At 37.7% G+C, this 21222-nt stretch overlaps 1 protein-coding gene across 2 annotated transcripts in view; it reads right to left on the bottom strand.

Moving 5' to 3' along the window:
* Window positions 1-21222, bottom strand: part of ZC3H6 (zinc finger CCCH-type containing 6) — a 57218-nt gene that overhangs the window by 7535 nt on the left and 28461 nt on the right. For both annotated transcript variants that reach the window (XM_019662879.1, XM_019662880.1), the window contains exons 3-9: window positions 17874-17996; window positions 12797-13073; window positions 9648-9781; window positions 7524-7640; window positions 6332-6443; window positions 830-939; window positions 179-432 (exon numbers count right to left, since the gene is read on the bottom strand). In XM_019662879.1, coding sequence (XP_019518424.1) covers window positions 179-432; window positions 830-939; window positions 6332-6443; window positions 7524-7640; window positions 9648-9781; window positions 12797-13073; window positions 17874-17996 — 1127 coding nt within the window. The remainder of the gene's footprint in view (window positions 1-178; window positions 433-829; window positions 940-6331; window positions 6444-7523; window positions 7641-9647; window positions 9782-12796; window positions 13074-17873; window positions 17997-21222) is intronic.

The raw sequence follows: 21222 nt of genomic DNA, 5'->3' as shown, positions 1-21222 counted from the left end.
GCCATGGCAGGAAGCAGAAGGTGAGGGGGCCACAGAGGTAGTTGGACATGGAGGTGCATGCCAGACAGCTGCTATCTCTTCCTAAGCTTAATTACATGATTAACATGGATACAACAGAGTGTCTTAATAAGAATTTCTAAAGGACAAAATGCCACCATTTTTGAAAATTTTAACTTACTTCTTCCCAATCTTATGTGCTAAATCCACAGTAGGTTTTACAACTATTTCAAAAAGAGATGGAATTTTCTTGAAATCATCTGAGAGTTCTGTCTGAAAATCATCTTCAGGATCGGAGAAGGGGGTGTGTTCTGGTGGGGTTGGCAGGAGCCCCACTCCTGGAGGTGGTTTGGGAAGGGGAGTTATGCCGCGTTTCCTAAGCTCTTCTAACTCTCTTTCATCCTCATTTGTGGGTCCCTCTTCAGTGTTCAACACCTAAAAATAATTGGCAGAGGACCATTTTAAAACAAGCTTCCTTCCCCATATTTAAAATTGTGAAGACTTCAGTAAACTAATTTTGTTAACAGAAAAATATTAAGTTGAAATGGGTCATAGACAGCTAACTCAGTTTTGATAAAGAGAATGAGTTTCAAAAAAAGGATATTTCTCAAAGTAAATTAGCTTTTTAATGGCACAACAGAATGAGAATGAAAGATTCTTAATTCCTAGCCCATTATTTCAGCTTTTCTAACACACTGTGTTAATGAAACATAAATAACAATTCCTTGGGTTCTCAGCAGTTTTATAAAATATCATTTAGAAAACAAGATTCAAGTTAAATGAATCTGTAGAGAGAACTAACAAATCATCAAGGTGCAAAATTATTACTCACTTTGTCCAAAAGTTTCTTCGTTTCTTTAGTCAGATCATCATGTGAAAATTTACAGTTGTCTCCTTGGTAACATTTTGCCCCACTATGATAGAACTTGCATGGAAATTCATGTAAATAAAAATATTAAGGAATAGACCAAACAAAATCAAACTCTAGTATTTTTAAACAAAAAAAAGTAACTGCTGGATCAATAAGACTATATTACTACATACATACTGTACTGAATTTTCTATAATCACATCAGATAATTTGTTTCATTTTAAGATTAAATATTTTAGTTTTGCAGCAAAACATTAAAAAATCTTAAATCTCTCTTACTTTATTAAAACCAGAAAACATTTCTTAAAGAAAAAGTACTTATAATGGTTATAGCAAATACTATATATAGTATTTTAACTATGTAAGTCTTGTTACTGTCTACAATGAAATAAAATATTACACAAAACAAATAAATTTTGTAGCAAGTGCTTATATCTATGAAGAAAATAAGGGGTTTAATATGCCAGGTTAAAGTCAAACATCCCAACAGTGAGAGCTATAGGCTCATCTTACTTATGATTTTGGGGACAAACTTCTACTAAAGAAAATATTAAACCTATAAGTACAGTGAAAAATACACCATTTTCAGGTGGTATATGTTCAGGGAATTCCAGGGTGGTTTTAGGAAATTTATTACTGCAATCATCATACTGATAGGGTCAAAAGAGAAAAATCATACAATCACCTTAGCAATTGTAAGAGACAACTGACAAAATTCAAAATCCTCTTTTAGTTTAAAAAACTCTTAGTAAAATAAGAATATACATAACTTAATCTAAAAAAACTATAGCCACAAGTCAAAGCAAAAGCATGTATTATGTCTGCCACAATCACTATTATTTAACATTATTCTGAACATGTAGCCAATACAGTTAAAATTAAATAGGAGGTAGAAATGATTATTACTTACAAATGGCATGACTCTGGGGAAAAAACCATAAGAATAGACTGAAAGCTTTCAGAAACATTTCAATAAGGTATCTGGTTTCTAAAGAAATATGTGAAATCTGAAAAGTTATTTCTGTTTCTTGAATAAGACAAACATCATAACATTTTGATAAAAAAAGGATTATTTGCCCTACTAAATATCAAACATACTCTTATAGAGGAAAGAGGTCAAACAGCACTATGTATGATAGTCATATAGAGAAGCAGAGCTGTGCATACAGAGATATTTAGGATCTGGGATTAATGCTGCCATTTTAAATTGGTGAAGATGAGACACCGAGTTAGCCATTTGGAAAAAAGTAAGCTCCTTACTGCACCTCATATATTAAAATAGAATCTATATAAATTAAAGGTGTAAATGTTAAATAAAAAATATAACTTTACAATCATGGCTGGATCACATTTTAATAAAAATTTTTATAAAAAATTATATGCAAAAAGATATACACATGTATACATTCATTCACACATACATACCTTAGCATTAAAAAAAAGTGACTTTTTGCCATATTGTTAGCATGGTTATCTCTGAAGAGTTGAGATTACTTAGGCTTTTTAAAAAGTTAGTTTGAAAATTATCAAACATACCAAAGTAGAGAGAATAATACAATGAGCTTCCTCATGCTGGCCACGTAAGTTCAATTTCCATCATCTGGCAATTTGGTGAGGTCTATGCCACCCTCATACTCTCATCACAATTCTCCCTAAAAAACACTGGAGTGTTGAAAACATAATCCAAATACATTTAATCTGTAAATATCTCCATATTTATGCCAAACAGATAAGGAATATTTTTCTTAAGTCACAACCTTATCATCAATCTGAAAAATTCACACATTAATTTTATCTACTACTCTGTCAATATATGAAATTTTCAGACTGTTTCCAAAATGTCTTTTTATAATTGCTTTGTTCATATTAGGATCCAAACATGATCCACAAATGGCATCTCATTAATACACCTCTCAAATTCCTTCATTGATCTCTATGAGTTCTCCTCCCCTTTCACTCTCATATCATTTATTTGTTAATTTTCCTATTTTCACCGGTGTTAAAATACTCCCAACTGCATCATATCGAGAGGCATTTAATGTCCGGTTGTTTCTTTTTAGTGCTAAGACTGATCAGTTGGTGCAGGTGTTGTCAGCCCAATTAATCCATTACAAAGTTTCTCATCAACTTTCCCCCTGATTTTAGCAGCCATCAGCAATCACTGCCCAGATCCATTAATTCATCAGAATTTGCAAAATGGTAGGATTGCTACGTCAGAGGGTGAACTTGTGTAATTTTTGCCAGATGCTGCCAAGCTCCCCTCCACAAGGGTGCACCATTTTACATTCCTACCAACAAGGTTTGAGTGTATCTACTTTTTCAAAGCCTTGCTAACAAATTTTGCTATCACACTTTTATTTTTTTTGGAGTTTTGCAAATGAATAGCTGCAAATGGTATCTCGGGACACAGATTAAATTGCATTCCTCTTATGAACAAGATTGAGCATCTTTTCAAATGTTTTGGGGCCATTTGCATTTCTCTTTCTGTGAATTATCTGTGTCTCTTGCACTATTTTTCTTCTCAATGTTTAGAAACTCATATATTAAGCTGTTACTTCTTGTAAATGATATAAGTTGCAAACAACTTTTCCCATTTTATTATTTACTTTTTACCTTGCCTAGGACATATTTTGTCATTATGCAAATTTAAAAATTTTTATGTAGTCAAATTTTCAATCTTTTCCCTTACTGCTTCTGGATTTTAAGTCACATTTTAAAGTTATAAAGGAATTCACCCATACAGTATTTGTATGGTTTTACTGTTTACATTTAGATCAATGATAACAGAGGTTGTTTACTTCCTTTTCTCTTTTAGGTTATTTTTTTCTTCAACTAGACAAGACTATTTTAAAATTTATCTGGAAAAGTAAATGTGAGAATCTACCAAATATCACAGTGTGCTGGTGAGTCAGAAACAATCACAGTAAAGCAACACAGGCATGAGGGCAAACAGACCCAAGGAACCAAATGCAAGCTCTAGAGCAGGGTTCGGCAAACTTCTGAGATGGAAGAGCTGCCACAGGTCAGCAAACTGAGGCTCGCGAGCCACATGCGCCTCTTTGGGTACAAACATGTGGCTCTGAAGTAAAATTGCAAATGAAAATAAAACTATCATAGTTTCATTTATAATATTACTTTAAATTTTCCTTATTTATAAAAATATATTTATGGCTCTTGAATAATTTTTAAATTGTTGTGAGGGATAGGATTGGCTCTTCCAGGGGTCGGCAAACTTTTGGGATGGAACGTACCCAAAGAGCCGCATGTGGCTTGTGAGCCACAGTTTGCTGACCCCTGGTCTAGAGCAAAATCGAACGTATAACATTTCATCATGATAAAGATGGAGTTTCAGATGGGGAGGGAGGGAGCGGTCTCCACGACTCCTAAAACGTATGAGTAACCAGCTAGATATTTGGGGATGAGGGGGTTAACAAGGAAAGATACATTATACATATATGTTTTTAAAAGAACTATATACATATGAGGCCTGACAATTAAGTTCGCGAACTTGCCACTGTGTGCTTACATCGGCAACACTGTACAAATAGCTTGGTAAGGTTTCATAACCTTGGTGTATCAGTCTCACAGCTGTGTTCATGTGGATGTGTGGTGGTGTCTTGCTGAGTGGCATTCATTATTATTGTTGTGTGTTCCTGTGTGCTGTCGCGAGAATGTCTGAGCTTGAATTAGAGCAATGAACAAACATTAAATTTCTTATTAAACTTGGCAAGAGTGGAAATGAAATCAGGGACATGTTAGTCCAAGTTTATGTCAGGGTAATGCCATGAAGAAAATGGCAATGTACAAATGAATTAAACGTTTTTCTTTTCTTTCTTTTTTTTAAAATTTGGGAACAGTGTGTTTTTCCAGGACCCACCAGCTCCAAGTCAAGCAGTTGTTCCAATCTAGTAGTGGAGGGCGCAGCTTAGTGGCACATGCAGAAATCGAACCGGCAACCTTGGTGTTATGAGCACTGAGCTCTAATCAACTGAGCTAACTGGCCGCCCCTTAAATGTTTTTCTGAGGGAAGAGGTGTCACCAATGAAGAGAGGTCAGGGCGGCCAGTAACGAGCAGAACTGACGAAAACATTGCAAAAATTTGTCGAATTGTGCATCCAAATCATCAGCTGACTATGAGAAGCATTGCAGACCAAGTAAATATCAATAGAGAAACAGTAAGGAAAATCTTAACTGAAAATCTTGGCATGAGAAAGGTGTGTGCAAAAATGGTCCCGAAGGAGCTCACCAATGAACAAAAGCAAAGGAGAGTCGAAGTTTGCCAAGACCTTTTGGAGAGGGAAGATGATGTTTTGGTCATGCTATCACTGGTGATGAAATGGGTGTACCAATACAACCCTAAAACAAAGCGTCAAAGTGCACAATGGAAGTCAGTCAATTCTCCATGACCAAAAAAGTTCCGTCAGTCCAAATCAAGAGTCAAAACAATGTTGCTAACTTTTTTGGTATCAATGATTATTCATTATGAATTTGTACCAACTGGACAAACAGTTAACCAAGGTTACTACTTGGAAGTGCTGAAAAGTCTGCTTGAAAAAGACAAAAATGACCTGATCTTTTCACCAACAATTCATGGCTCTTGCATCACAATAATGCACCAGCTCACAAGGCACTGTCTGTGAGGGGGTTTTTAGCCAGTAAACAAATAACTGTATTGGAACACCCTCCCTACTCACCTGATCTGGCCCCCAATGACTTCATTCTTTACCCGAAGATAAAGGAAATATTGAAAGGAAGACATTTTGATGTCACTCAGGGCAGCAAGGGTAATACAATGAGAGCTCTGATGGCCGTTCTAGAAAAAGAGCTCCAAAATTGCTTTAAAGGGTGGACTAGGTGCTGGCATCAGTGCATAGCTTCCCAAGGGAGGTACTTCGAAGGTAACTGTAGTGCTATTCAGCAATGAGGTGTGTAGCCCTTTTTCTAGGATGAGTTCGCATATTTAGTTTTCAGACCTCGTATAGTGAAAACCAATTTGGATGGGGGCAGGAGTACAATTTAGATGTATAGACTTCCTAAGGAATAAGTAGGGAAGAATAAACAGTGTTTATCACTGGAGGGTAAGATTTGATGAGACTTTGATTTTATAATATTCCACAATGATACTTTATTAAGTAAAATAATTAAGCCATAGAATAAATATTTTGCTAACAACTCCTTCAGGAAGCACAGGCTCTTAAAATACTTACAAGCTGAGTATATTAAATATAAAGTACCTTTATTGCATAGATTTTTTTTTCCCAAGGGAAGTTATTCCATTTCCCTAAAGAATAAACTCAGTTTGCCCTTTTAAAGTACAAGGGCTGACTTGACTTGATTTATGTAATGTGCTATTTTAAATTTAAAGCCAAATGAGGATTTCTAGGCTGTACTTACGATTTTTAAAACCCTCAATGATGCTTTTACACCTCAGTATGCTGGTTAAGTATTTTCAGTAAAGGATATTATGCATGTAAATACAGTTCTCTCCTTTGGTACAGTATCCTTGTAAATAAAATTTGCAGATCTCTTTTCTCTTCTCCAACTCTGCATCGTGGTCAAATTTACACTGATCCCCCTGTTCACAAAAAGAAAAGGAAGAAAGGAAGGAAGGAAAAAAGGAAGAGAGAAGGGAAAAAAAGAAATCACTGGACTGAGTTTTCTCCATGGCATTTCACAGTGTACTCGTAACTATGGTTCTATCTTCAGTTTTTAAATGATGAGCTAATAATAAACAATCCCTGGAGTTCCTGCCCAAGATGGTGGGCGTAGCACCATGCAGAGGCAGCACAGTGAGGTGGCCTCAGGGGACCCTGCCTGGGTCCCATCTGCACTCACCATGTCCAGATGAGCTACTGTGGGGACTCATTTAACCCTTTGGTGTGGCCACATTTACAGTGGGGACAATAACAGTAACTACTTCTTAGGGTCACTGTAAAGACTGAAACATCTAATATTAGTAACCACTTGCCACACAGTCAGCATTGTGTTTGTTAAAAAAAAAATCTGGGGCCGGCTGAGTGGCGCGATGGTTAAGAACTGGCTTGGGATGCCAGAGGGCCCTGGTTCGGATCCCACATATGAGGGCCAGTGACACTGCCCTCCACAGCTAAGATGCTGAACAACAGCTCAACCTGGAGCTGGGCTGCCGTGAGTCGCTGGCGACGGTGTAGGCTGCAGCCCCTGCTGCAGTGGGTTGCCATGGGCTACCGTATGTAGCCAGCAGCCAGCGTGAGCGGCCAGCAGCTGGAGTGAGCGGCCGTCCAGAAGCCGGCGACTGATCTGCCTTGCCCAGGAAGAGCGCAATGATGGTGCCAAATTGGGCCAGTGAAGCAACATCCTCCACAACTAGACTGAACAAAACAACAGCAACTTGTCTGTTCCCCTTCCCCCGATTCCCCAGCGCTGTTCCCTTCCCCCAATATCCCAATTAAAAAAAAAATCATAAAAAAAAAATCTGGTTTCAACAAATTATAATGTTGTCCCAGGATATAATTAAATGAGTTCTGGTGTACAGTATTTCCATGCAAGATACATTTTGAAGAACCAGATTTATTACAACTATATGAGAAATGAAAGAAACAGCCACCCCCAAAAGACTTAAGTTTTAAAGAGTACTTTGGAAGTAAAAGGGTTTATGATATTCCTATGAATTTACCTTAATACATCTCCCTTCCAGAAAGTATTTACAGATTTGTTTTCCTTTGTGTTCCACTGTGTGCTGATTGATAAATTCCTGAGTCATAACCTTCCATTTTTTCCCTGGTTTATTATACTGCAAAAAAAAATTTCATTTAAATTTAACATGAAATATTAAATAGGTATTAAAATGTATAGCCATACATACCATGAAAAGAATATATATTTACAGAAAATGTAATAGTTACTATAAAGACTAAAAAATGTTTAGTTACTATAAAGACTAAAAAAAAGTTTTATGGCCAACAGAATTAGTAAGTCTTTAAAATCCATCAAAAGATTGATTGCTCTGTGACCACCCTTGAGCTTTCAAGAAAGTGAGTGTGGATGTGCAGGGATCCCTGAAAAGGCTAGTACTAGCGGTGGACATGCTGACCACTGAGCATGCCCACTCGCCCTAGAGGGGTCTTCCCCAGCCCCTCCTGAACATGGCTGCTGTCTTGGGCTCTGGCACTCTTCTGCTTGTTTCCGGAATCACAAGAAGAAATCTCTCATGATAGCCAATAAACTGAGGCAGTCAGTAACATATTTTAATCTTGATAACATGTTTTAAAATAGTCCAAATCTGATGAATGCAAAAGAAAGAACTTACTGATTTTCTATTACACAACAAAGAATCTTTTAGTTGCAGCCCAGATCTATAAACATTTAAAATGTTAGTGCTTGAAGGGGTCCTTAGAGCTAATTTAATACCATGTGTCCTCTCCTTTTACTGATTAGCAAACCGATGCTCAGAGGCAGGCGGTCACTTATTTGACGCCATGCTTTTCGAATGCTGAGTTTTCCAGGTACAGAGTGTGAGCGATGGATGTAGGAGAATGCTTTCTTGGAAAACAAAGCATTACACTAATTTAATCTACGGAGAGCAGCACATTCCAGAGGTCTGCTGGTGTAGGAAGATGGACAGGCAGCGTACAACCACCCGGAAATCCTCAGCTTGTTTCCGAAGCTGCTATCCCATAGAATATAAAGCAGGCTTCTTTGTGCCCAAGCTACTCAGAGCCTTTATACATTAATGCCGACTCAGAGACCTGAGGGTAGAGTGGCATGTGCAGGGTTTCACAAGCTTATCTGAGCTTTTTTACATCATACCTGTTTACATCTCCCTAAGTAATATTCTAAGGCAGCGGTTCTCAACCTGTGGGTCGCAACCCCTTTGGGGGTCAAATGACCCTTTCACAGGGGTCGCCTAAGACCATCGGAAAACAAAAAGATACTTACATTACGATTCATAACAGTAGCAAAATTACAGTTATAGAGTAGCAACAAAAATAATTTTATGGTTGGGGGTCACCACAACATGAGGAACTGTATTAAGGGGTCGCGGCATTAGGAAGGTTGAGAACCGCTGTTCTAAGGAGTACATATAAAGGCATCTATGCCCATTATCTTTAAGCCTAGAGATTGGAAAACCAAGCATTTTCCAGTTACAATATATTGCTATCTCCTTGGTCTCAAAATTGTAGCTTTATATCCCAGCCTTGCTCTGTAAATTCGATCAAACCTCACTGGAAATGTTGCAGAATACAGGAACTGGACGCTGTAATCCTGAAAGTCGCTACAAGGTTGAAATGTACACGTTCAAGTCAACATGTATTTACTCAATGTCTACCATATGCACAGTTCATCAATTCATCTTCCCAACCATTTATATTTCCTTTTCTTCTCTTTCAGTGCTTTCAACTCTAATAAGTAGTTCATTTAGCACCACCTCCCTTCTTGGCCCTGCTACATATTGGGCTATTAGCATTTTATTGCCATTTGCATCTGTGGAAGGTGACTCTTAGGGAGGAAGCACAACAGAAGGCTAATGGAACCCACATTTCTGCTTTCAGACATCACTTTTGCTTTGAGGCGCTTTCAAAGATACCAATTTTATTTTGAAGTCACCTAAATCTAACTAGTATCATAACTAATTAAAACAACAATTCTTTTTTTGGAACTCATATATACTCATCAGATCTGAACTGGAAGTTTTTCATTTATTAGGAAAGTAGCATTTAAATCACAGTGCTTCCTTTGTAGCCAAATCAGTCAAACGATGGAGAAGGCCCTCTCCTCACTGAGTGTAAACTCTCAGTACCTCTTGAAAGTCATCCGTTCCTGAAAACACATTGGACCCTTTACTGGCTCTTCCCCCACGGTCTCTGCGTTTGATTTTCTTCGGCAAACCTCGTCCACGACCAATGTTAAAACTTTTAACCCTCTGTTCAATACCTAAAAAAGTTAAAATATACTTCAAATATTATAGAAAAATAGCACAGCTGTCAATATGTTAGTTTGTAGGGGACAGCTTATTTCAAACAGTCTATAATGTACAGTACATTCCTTTTTTCCCCTCCAAATTCAGTGAAAACAATTAATTCAATCCTTACATTTTACTTCCTAGGCACTGCTTCTTATTCTTTTGTTTCTTAAAGAATGTTAAGAACATAAGGAAGGCAAGGAACAAGGATGTACATAGCTGGAGAAGTCAAATCTAGTTTGATTCTTTTCAATTTTCCTTAGAATAAGCAATTAACAAGGCTTTTTGTTTTTAAGAGAATTAAATATTATATTTATCTCTAAGGAAGACACTGTAAGTATTAGTGGCTAATTTGTAGTAAATTGAGTTTCTATTGATAACTTTGAGTAGGTAACTAACACACACACACACACACACACACACACCTCCAAATAAAACTTATACTTGTATTTTACTTTTGAAAAACTTAGAATTTAAAAATACTTTTTAAATATATATATTAAATATAAAATAAATAAATAAATAAATATTTTATTGGGGAATAGTGTGTTTTCCCAGGACCCATCAGCTCTAAGTCAAGTTGTTGTTTTCAATCTAGTTGAGGGTGCAGCTCACTGGCCCATGTGGGAATCGAACTGGCAACCTTGGTGTTATGAGCACTACGCTCTAACCAACTGAGCTAACTGGCCACCACAAAAGTATTTTAAAAGATACTGTAATTACAAAAATTATATATTAGGGTAGGAAGTTACAAAGTGAATTCTCTCAGTTTACCAAAGTCATATTGAACTAGTAAGTTTTCTAATGATCTTAAACCTACAAAACAGCCAACAAATATATAAAAAAAAATGTTTCGCCTCATTAAAAGAAATCAAAGAAATTAAAATTTAAAATTGACATAGCAATCTTTACTTTGAAGAAAAGCATGGTAGGGATTTAGAGTTTGGCATTTTCACATACTGGCTGGGGTGTTATAAACTGGTACATCGTTTTTTTGGTATCAAGTTGGTGTATGAATCAAATATCTTCAAATGTGTGCCTAGGTCTTTTGACTCAATTCTACATTTCAGAATTTATTCTTAAAAAAAATGTTTGCTGGGCTGGCCGAGTGGCGCGTTGGTTAAGAGAGGGCTTGGGACGCCAGCTCTGAGCAGCAGGGCCTGGGTTCAGATCCCACTTGAGGGCCAGTGACACTGCCCTCTACAGCTAAGATGGTGAACAACAGCTCGACCTGGAGCTGGGCTGCCGTGAGTTGCCGGCAACAGTATAGACTGCAGTGAAGTTGCAGTGGGCTGCCATAAGCTACGGTGAGTGGCTGGCAGCCAGCGTGAGCGGCTGGCAGCTGGCGTGAGCTGCCAAGAGCCGCCGTGAGCAGCCATCCAGAGGCCAACAACCGATCTGCCTCACCCGGGAAGAGCGCAATGATAATACCAACATGGGCCAGTGAAGCAGCGTCCTCCACAACTAGACTGAAGAACAAAAGGACAGCAACTTGTCTGTTTCCCTTCCCCGATTCCCCAATGCTGTTCCCCTCCCCCAATTCCCCAATACAATCTTAAAAAAAAAAAAAAGTTTGCTGAGATGTTTTCAGAGATATGCATAAATATGCAGGGTTAATCACAGAATTTTAAAAAACTGGTTCAACTTAAATCTCAAATAATTACTATCACACTAACCTAACAATTTGTTGGACAAATTATGGTTTACCTATTTCATTCAATACAATGCAGGCATTAAAAGCTACTCATTAACATAAGAATGAGATACAGTTCAAAATTAAGGGTAAAAAAACAAATTACAACAGTATGTATATTTTGTTAAAAAATAATTGTCAGAAAAATTCTCAAAGAATATATACTGAAAATGTAAACAGTAATTATCCCTAGATGTAGGAATTCAAATTATTTGGTTCTATCTTTGATCTCTGCTGGGTTATCTTTTCTACACATAGCAAAAGTTTTCTGCATTTGACTATATATTACTTTCATAATCCAGGGGAAAATGAATGTCAAAAATAAAATGCCGTACTCAGTTCTTTAACAGGATAGGGAGAGAAAGCCTGAAAGGAAAAACCCCAGGTTATGACCAGGCCTCTATATTCCATGTGGAATGACCGTGACACCACTGTGTCTAGACTCCAGGAACAGGCTTATAATTACAGTAGCAGATGTATAAATTCCTTTCTCTTTTGTTCAGCAAAGTCTAGATTCATATTTTTCCAAGGAATGTTGCTAGGAAATCAAGAAAAAAATAAACCCATGGAAATAACCAAATTCACTTATAACTGATTCCTTTTCTCAATGACAATGAAGGATGGGCTGGGTGCTCACTATATAACCTTAGCCTCATCTTGCTCCAGTTTTCTTGAAACAGACACACTGACTGGCCAACTCTCAAGATTGATTTGACCCTTATGTGACTCATGGTTTCAATGACAACTTGCTCTGGTCTTTCCAGGGACAATGTGCCTCAACATAGCAGATGAATAGGTGATGATTCTAGAAATTTCTTTAGAATATGTTCTTATTTCCAGCCTTGAAGGATGTCCATAGTCTTAAGTACACTTGCACAGCAGAGGTGACTGTCACACTTTAAAGCCTAAAAATAGAATAGCCCCCCAGAATTCCGTCCTCACAAGTCTAAAATACATAAAATAATCCGTAGAGTAACAGAGACAATGAAAAACGTAGGTTATTTTTTATCAGTAGACTGCTATCATACTGAAGGGAGGGGAAACATAGCAAGAAACTTGTTTTATACTTCTTAAATATTAGGATATCTTTCTAATTCAAATATTGATACCATGAGATTGAAATATTTGTGGATTTTTGTCTCCAAGGTCTACAAAATAAATAAAAACAAATTCAGGAACCACAAGAATAAGCTGATCTTGAGAAAGGGCTAAGAAACTCAAGTTTTCACCCCCACAGCTACCTGTTTTAATAAGGTTCTCATATTCAAAAACAGATTGAAAGCTGCAAGCTTACCTTGCTGAATTCCTTTCATTCTTGGTCTCTTCCCTGGTTCTTTAGAAAATGGTGATCCTAAAGCAGTACTAGAGGTTTCTTTAGCTTGTCTGTATTGTTTCAGCTGACTGGCAAAATCTCCCTCTGTCCCCTGACTGTAGGTACTGAAGTTGTCATCACTGTAGGCACCGAAGTTGTCATCACTGTAGGTGCTGTACTCACCATATTCTCTGTTTTTATACTGTTTGTTATGTTGACTCTTCCTTGATGTCAGGTAGCTTCCTGATATATGTCCACGCTAAGTGAAAATGAACAATCATTACCAGGACTTTTCAGTTATATATAGGAATTGACAGTTACGCAGGACATCTCTCCTCCCCCAGAGAGTCAGGAGAAAGAAGGGGAAAGACAGTTATTACTTCTGACTCTTGGTCAGTACTTATCTAGGACACTATTTAAAACTAAATGCTACTCTGATACTATCTAATCCCATAATGTTCATTGATCCTTGTTGGTGAGTATGTTTTATTTACTTTTTGTTTTCCATGTCCCATGTCTCAACATTGGTACACACAGGACACTTAAAAATCCACACCCTATACGTGAATTCCTTCTCCCAAAACAAAAGAGGTCTTTTTTAAAATAAGCAAAGGTAGTAAAATAGCTTGGGGAGGGGGAGAAAATACATATACTCTCCTAACATTGAAAAATTCCCATCATACATGTTTAAGCATATATTTAATTTTAAAAAAACTATATGTTTGGAGAATCTTATGAAAAAATGTTTTTATCTGACGTCTACTACAAAATATGGAGATTTCCCTAGAAATGAAAGATATCTAGTAAATAAATTGCTCATTAGGAACTCTTTATTACTATATATTATTAATTTCATTGCTTCTTTACTAAAACATGTAAAAACAAAGAACACACTTTAGTCCTAGAAGTTTAATCATAGTATTCAAGTCTATCTTTATTCCCTGAAATATTTTTATCAGTTCTATCATATCTTCTGTCAATTTCTTATAAGCAAGAAAAAGAATTGCACATAATTACAATTGAGGATCCAGAAAAACCCAGACCATGATTTATCTTCAGCTTAGTACATTTTAAATGTCATATAAAAATACTGCCCTGGAAGGATAACAATATGAGACTATGTGTTTTTAATAAAATGCAGCAAAATATTAAGTTCTTTTCAGTAATTATAAAACAGAGAAAATATATAACTAAAGGAATCAAGAAAATCAATTAACTCTTCAATTTAAAATTCTGAAGACTATTAGATCTGTGACTTGTTTTAAGCAGTACTTTGAAAGTTTATAAACTGTTCTCAGTTAAGCACTTCAGAAATGCAGATGGGGATTTATTTATAATTATAGCCAAAGGCAATGTTTCTGACAGTTTTAAAAAAGCCACTATGAAAATAAAACTAAAAGTAATTGCTTAGATTAAGTTGAACATTAATTAATTGAATGGTCTTACTTTTCCTTTTATAAAAAATGTGACGGCATGAATACTTCAAATGATATATTTCAATGCTTTATACCTAAAGATTACTCTATTAATGGTTAGGAATTTTTCTCTAGAGATTAGACACTCATCGAAAGTTTTAAAATCTTAATATTAATTCAATTCTCTGATTTTTCACAGCCTTTACAAACATAATCTCCATACTCCTTCTTTTTAAAATATATGTATCCCTTTCAATTCATCTCCTCCCTAGTTTTCCCAACTGAAATATTCCTAAAAGTCCTCGAATGAGGCAGACACTGGCCAGGGCCCCTTGGGCAGCGGAAGGCTTGCATCTCTTGCTGAGGGCTGGTCTGGCCCAGAGCCCCCACCATGGAGCGAGCCTCAGGAAGCCCTGAATTGAACAGGTCATACACAGAGTGGCCGGTTGGCGCTGATCTGTTTCCCTCGACCGCGCATGCTCCTCACTCTGAAGGAACAAAACCATGCACCAGCAGGGTTGGGCAAGTGTTACCTAAGCCCCGAGAAGGAGATAAAAGACTGACTCCTCCAACCATCGTGCTGACTGGTTATTAGGCCACATCCACTGCTGGCCACAAACAATCTCTGCAAACGTGACACTCGGGACTAGGAGGGACAAGCAGGCCGAACGGGAAGATATACCAGGTCCTCTAATTTAATAGTTGGATGTTACCACTACATTCAATTTTGGAACTGTGATTTTGTAGAAGTTATATAGCAGATCCCTGTTATCTAAGAAAATGGGGTTTTAGGATGTACGTAGGGCATTTTCTAATCTCAATGAGTCAACTCTAAAACACACATGGGGGAAATGGCACGGACTTTTTCTTCTCCTAACAGCAGGCTACATAACAGATCAGAGCAGTCTTCCTCCTAAGAAACACTAGACAGAACCATATGATTTCACTGATATGTAGGATATAAAACTGAAAGCAACAAAGAAACAAGACAAAGAAAGAAACAAAAACTCATCGACAACAGTACAGTGGTTACCAGAGGGGGGTGGGGGGATGGTAGATGAGGGTAAACAGGGTCAAATATACGGTGATGGGAGAACTGACTCTGGGTGGTGAACACACAATGTGATATGTAGATGATGTATAACAGAATTGTACACTTGAAACCTATGTAATTTTACTAACTACTGTCGCCCCAATAAATTTTAATTTAAAAACCCCCAATAAACATGCAACCACCAAAAAAAGAAAAAAAGAAACAGAGAAGATAAAGATAGACAAGGTATTTTTTTCCAAGTCCACCGTAGCCATCGGAGAGCTAACAATTAGTGAAGGACACTGGGCCATCCATGGAGCAGATCACAGTCCCGAGTGCACCGCATTGGCTGAGGTCCAGCAGCACTCCCATTACCCCTTTAATCTCCAGGAAGATAAGGAGAGTCCAGAGTCTGGAAAAAGTGGACGACTTAGCAACCCCCACCCACTAATTTGAGGGCAATCTCAAACTGTGATGTGGAGGCTGCAGTCCAACCTCAGGTCATCACTGGCCCAGAAAAGTCTCAAGTCCTGACACTGGAATAAAGTCTGTGAGGGTCACTAGGAATCTGGAAGGAGCATGTGAAAATCCTCTCTGGAGGAAATGAACATCACCCTAGGCCTCAAATTATTTTGATATAATACACTATATTTTGCAAATACATTGCTCAGCACACAGTACAAAAACAAACACCCAGGCAAGACCCATGAAAGAGAGCCACAAAAGCAACAAGTAATAGAAATAAGGACTCCAGACAATGGATTTATTTGACACAGGCTTCAATATACCTGTGCTTGCTAGTTTCAAGTAAAAGACATGATACTTTCAGCAGAGCTGAAAGCTATAAAAAGTGCTTTGAGGGCTGGCCGAGTGGCTCAGTTGGTTAAGAACTCGCTCAAGAGTTTGAGCTCTGAGCAACAGTGGTTCGTGTCCTGGCCCAAGCTGAGCATCCACTGAGCTGCCAACAGGTGGCAGGATGGCTCAGCTTAAAAAAAAAAAAATTTGATTTGAATGTTTGAAAAGGAATCAAATAATTTCTAGATGTGAAAAATACAAATACTGAAATGAAGAACCTAATTGGTGGGTTTAAAGGCAAATCAGCACCCTGGGAAGAGGAGAGGAGGGGAGAGCAAATCACCAGCAGTAAAGTGCTAAGCATGGGTCTGGCTGAAAGACACACAGGGGCTGTTGTGGCACCTTTTCTGTAAGTTGTTAATATAGTTATTAAAAATAGCGAAATAAACAATTTCCCAACAAATAACAGCTGATAGAATTTACTGACAGCAACCTCGAGCTATAAGAAATGTTAATAAAAAGACTAAATAAAGTGCCCCAAGTTAAAAGAAAATGATAACAGATTGAAACTCAGCTCTACGTGAAGAAACAGAGCACTGGAAATGAAACATGGGTATGTGTAAAAAAATTACCCTTTTTAAATTTAATTTTTGAAACAAAAACAATTACATTGAGTCTGCAGGGATATACAGAGATCAGTGTAATGACAATAAATAACTATAGTGTTTAAGAAAACACGAATCACTTAAAACAAATGTGCTCTTGTCTGTACTACAGACTGACCCTGTCATGCAGAGCGGCCCACAAACAAGGCTATGCAGTTATTGCAATGCTTCTGCCACTGTTTTAAATATTCTGTATCTCCTCTTCTGGAGTTACTTTTAGTGACAGCGTATGAATCAAGAGCTCAGAAATCTCATTGCCTGATATTTTGAAATTTTAAAAATCTCATTACTTGACATTGTCAAAAATAGCAATGCCCATCCTGAGGTTTTTGCCCCCCCCCCCTCACTGGAAGAGTCTCCAAATGACTTTTGAGTATTTCTTAAAAAAAAAAGAAAAATCCAACTGCAAATGATGACATTTAAGCAACACATTAGCATTTGCTGAACAGGACTAATTAAAATTTTGCAATTAGTAGTAAAAATAATTCCAATGAATAGCTGTTAGAATGTTCTGAGAAATGAAATGCAGCATCATTCACTCCAAAACCATGAGGCACACTGTGGATAATACACATATATATTCTAATATGCACCTAACTGGATAAAATTATTAACTAGAGGATAATTCCTTTTAAATTTTAAAGAAGACATTTTATTAAAACCTTCTTATTCGATAGCCACTCACTGAGCAAGCTCAACTGTAAAGGCCACAGAGAAGAATCAGAGGGCCACAGAAAAGACTGGCAGACACCATGAGGTGGCTTACATATGCAGGGGAATGTCAGTCAGCTTAAAAGGGAGGAAATTCTGCCACACACTACAGCACGGATGGACCCTGAGGACACTTAAGTATAAAAAGCCAGACACAAAAGGACAGATACTACATGAGTCCACCTACATAAGGCCCCTCGAGTAGGTAGGTTCATGGAGACAGAAAGAACAGTGGTCGCCAGGGGCTGGAGGGGGCTGGGGTGCTGCTGCCTAACGGGGACACAGCTTCTGTTTGGGAGGAAACACAGTTCTGGAGATGGATGGTGGGGATGGTTGCACAACACCATGAATGTGCTTAATGCCAGTGAATTGTACATTTAAAAATGGTTAAAATGGTAAATTTGATATTATGTATACTTTATTACAATAAAAGGCGATACCTGAGGAAATGGAATGTCATAATCCCTGTAGAAACCAGTTCTTTTTTTGTGGAAACTTTCTGTATGTTCAACATCTGAGTCAAGGCTATAGTCTGAACTGTCATCACTGGATGGAGAATTATGCTAAAAGAAGGAAAAACAAATAGGTTACATTTGCAAAAGGAAGAAGGTCTAACTTGTAACTAGAGAAGCTCACTTCAGCCAGCGGTGCCAACCAACACATTACATTATAGAGTAAGTTCTCAAGTATTAATTGAAAACTTCTTGCTGCAAAGGCCACCATTCCAACTTCTCAAAAATTTTCTGAGGAAAAGTGTACCTCTCCTTTTCAGGGACTTCATGGCTGCATTTTCCTCATCATCCCTTTGGCCCAAGGACTTCAAACAGGAAGTACTGCACTAAAGTGATCTTAGAATTAAATTAATCTTAAAGACAATAAAATTGGTTTCTCATCACCAAAAAGAGTCCTAGAACATGAGTAGAGTATGAATTAATTTATTTTTACCTAAAATGGCTTTGGAGTTATTGTATTGCTTAAGTACCCTAAAGCTGAAAGACACAAAAACATTCCAAATTATAAATATAAGATAAATCCAGTCCACAAAACTAACTGAAACACAAACCACAAGTAAATGATAATGAGTGACAAATATATCAAAAGTAAGCTTTTCCAAGCATGAGTGCAATTTCTAAAACAAAAGTCACCAAATCTTCTCCCTTTAGTCAAATTAACTACCCTTCAGGCTGAGCGCTCCCTTTAAAGCATGTGGAGAGCTCCGGTCAGTGAAGAGGTAGCTCTGTTTTTATGGTCTATGCACCCCCAGCTTCCGGCCCTACAACAAACTCAGTGAAAACTGGCTCAACTACATTAAACTCTGATGCTTCTAAAGCAGAAGAATGTATTCCTTTACTCCGTTCTTAAACGCTCCTTTAAGGAAGACACTGTTTTCCTCCACTTTGTTCTTCAATGTTCTGGGTTTAGTTTTGTGGTGCTAATATTGTTTCTGTTGATTTGACAGGTGATATGAAGAAATCTTTTCCTAATGATGCTATGAAAGGCTTCCAGCTTAACCACCTAATCTTTGTTGGCTGGGGTTTGAAATAAATACTGTCCATTCAAAAGCCAAATGTGCTCAGTCAGTAGAAGTCAGCTCCTGCCCAGAGGAGAACCTGTCACTTGAGGAGCCCGACCTGCTAAAGAAGCTCAAACGAAGACATTGCTCCAGGAAGAAGTACCAAAGGAGAGAGTCTGCTGAAGGGAGGAGGTTAGTCAGATTCCTCCACAAGAGAGGTGAGGACAGCCTTCAGGAGCCTTCCGGAAGGTCATTAGAAAAATCTCTGTGGCTCACAGAAGCAGAGGAACCACTGACATGAAACTAGCAATTGGTATATATTACAAATGGCTGGAAATAGCAGAGAGTAATTAAAAGTTATTCAAATCTTAAGTGAAAAGGATGGTACACTTTTTTACTTCAGAATTGTGGTTCCTTTTTCCCTCCTTTTTGGGTATTGTTCGATATCTGTTTAGTGTTTGAAAATGTTCAATTTTTATTATTTTACTAATAATACACTGGTGGATTATTTCCTTCAATTTACTAGGGTATGTACTACAGTTCAAGTCTAAATTATGTTTTTTACAGAACTCTTTAACAAACAATATCACACTACGTCATGGTAAGTGAAGAGGGCAAAAGACATACAGCTTAAGAACTAATGAACAGAAAGCCACTTACTGACCCCCTTAAATATTCAAACAGTGACAGAATTTAGGACTTCTGTGACTTCCCCAAACATGCCATCCTTTTCCCCTTTTTTGCTTTTGTATTCTCTGTGTCTCTCTGGCCAACTAGCTAATTCCTACCTTCCCTTTAAGACTTCCACCAATGACCTCCATGTCCAACAGGAAGAGGATTTACTAGAGACCAGTTCACAGCAATCAATTAAAATGACACAAAGATTTTTCAGTAACATATTTAGCTGTAATATTAGGTGAAAATACAAAATATACACAGTATGTCTCAATTGTAAGAAAAAAAAATCACAGAAAAAAAAAAGACTTGAAAGCAATATACCAAAATGTTAACAGTGGTTGCTCCAGTTGGTTTAATTTTGAGGGGTTTCTTTTTCCTTTTTATGATTCTGAAGTGTCTAATTTTCTTGGAGTACACAGCTTTTACCTTGGGAAAAAATACTTTATTTTTAGACTATATTCAAAGACTCGTGAAATATTTTTCTGATTTCCTCTGTCATTAAGCAGACATTCATTGAGTCTTTATCAGAGACAAGCTGAGGCACTCGGGATGGTAACAGGTGGAGAAGGCTTCTTGCACTTCCGAATCTCGCCCACTTCACTGCAGTAAGCTGCTTTGCCCTAAGTGCCCGAGGGCCCCACTCTCCTCACCGTTCCCTAAGAGACAACTCGGTGAAGGCTTCAGCTCTCATGAACCTTTCAAAATAACACCCAACAACACATCCCAACAGAAACTCTTCTCCCTGTATTTCCAAGTCATTCAGCAGGGCTCCCTCAGGATAGTTCATCTTTGCCTCAAACTCATTAACTCTAAGTTACAATCCGTATCCTTTCTTATCACTGTCTGACTTTTACCTATAAGTAACGGTACCATACTCCTTGGCTGAAAATGTGGGCAATATTGCTGATTCCTTCCTTCCAGTCCTCTCTAAGCTTCATTAATTCCTTCTATGGGATTTCTTAGATTTCTCTATTTCTCACCATTCTTACTACCACAAACTTGGATCGGCAGCTCGTCCTGCAAACCGTCAAACAAATTCCATTATAGTGTGTTTGAAATAGAGCAAGTACAGTACCAATATTATATCATATGCCAGCACCAGCATAAGAATCACATCTCAAAGACTACACACCAACTGTTGTCTCTAGGGTGTGAGATTACAGGCCTTTCTCTTTTTACTTCTGTCGTAATTAAAGTTTTAAATAATTAACTTCATGTTGGCTTGATAACTTGAACAGAGTACATGAATGGACTTCCATGGCTGTCTCCTGGACCGGCTGCCTCTCATCTCAAACTCCCAGTCTATCTGGCACCCCAGTGCTCCCACTGGTTGACCTCCCTAAAGTGCCAATTACCACGCGAGCACGACTTTTTCATCTGAAAGTTTTCCTCAGACTGGCACAGCAATGCTAAACAACTGTTACTTTCAAGACTGCACCTTAGTATTGGCATAAAAATAGGCATATAGATCAATGGAACAGAATAGAAAGCCCAGAAGCAAATCCAGGCTTATACGGGCAGTTAGTATATGACAAGGGAAGCAAGAAGTTACAATGGGGTAAGGATAGCCTATTTAATAAATGGTGTTGGGAAAATTG

The sequence above is a fragment of the Hipposideros armiger genome, unplaced genomic scaffold (genome assembly GCF_001890085.2).
Source record: "Hipposideros armiger isolate ML-2016 unplaced genomic scaffold, ASM189008v1 scaffold_382, whole genome shotgun sequence".
Classification (NCBI taxonomy): domain Eukaryota; kingdom Metazoa; phylum Chordata; class Mammalia; order Chiroptera; family Hipposideridae; genus Hipposideros; species Hipposideros armiger.
The sequence above is the reverse complement of the archived record's forward strand: the minus strand, read 5'-3'. Positions and strand labels throughout refer to the sequence as shown.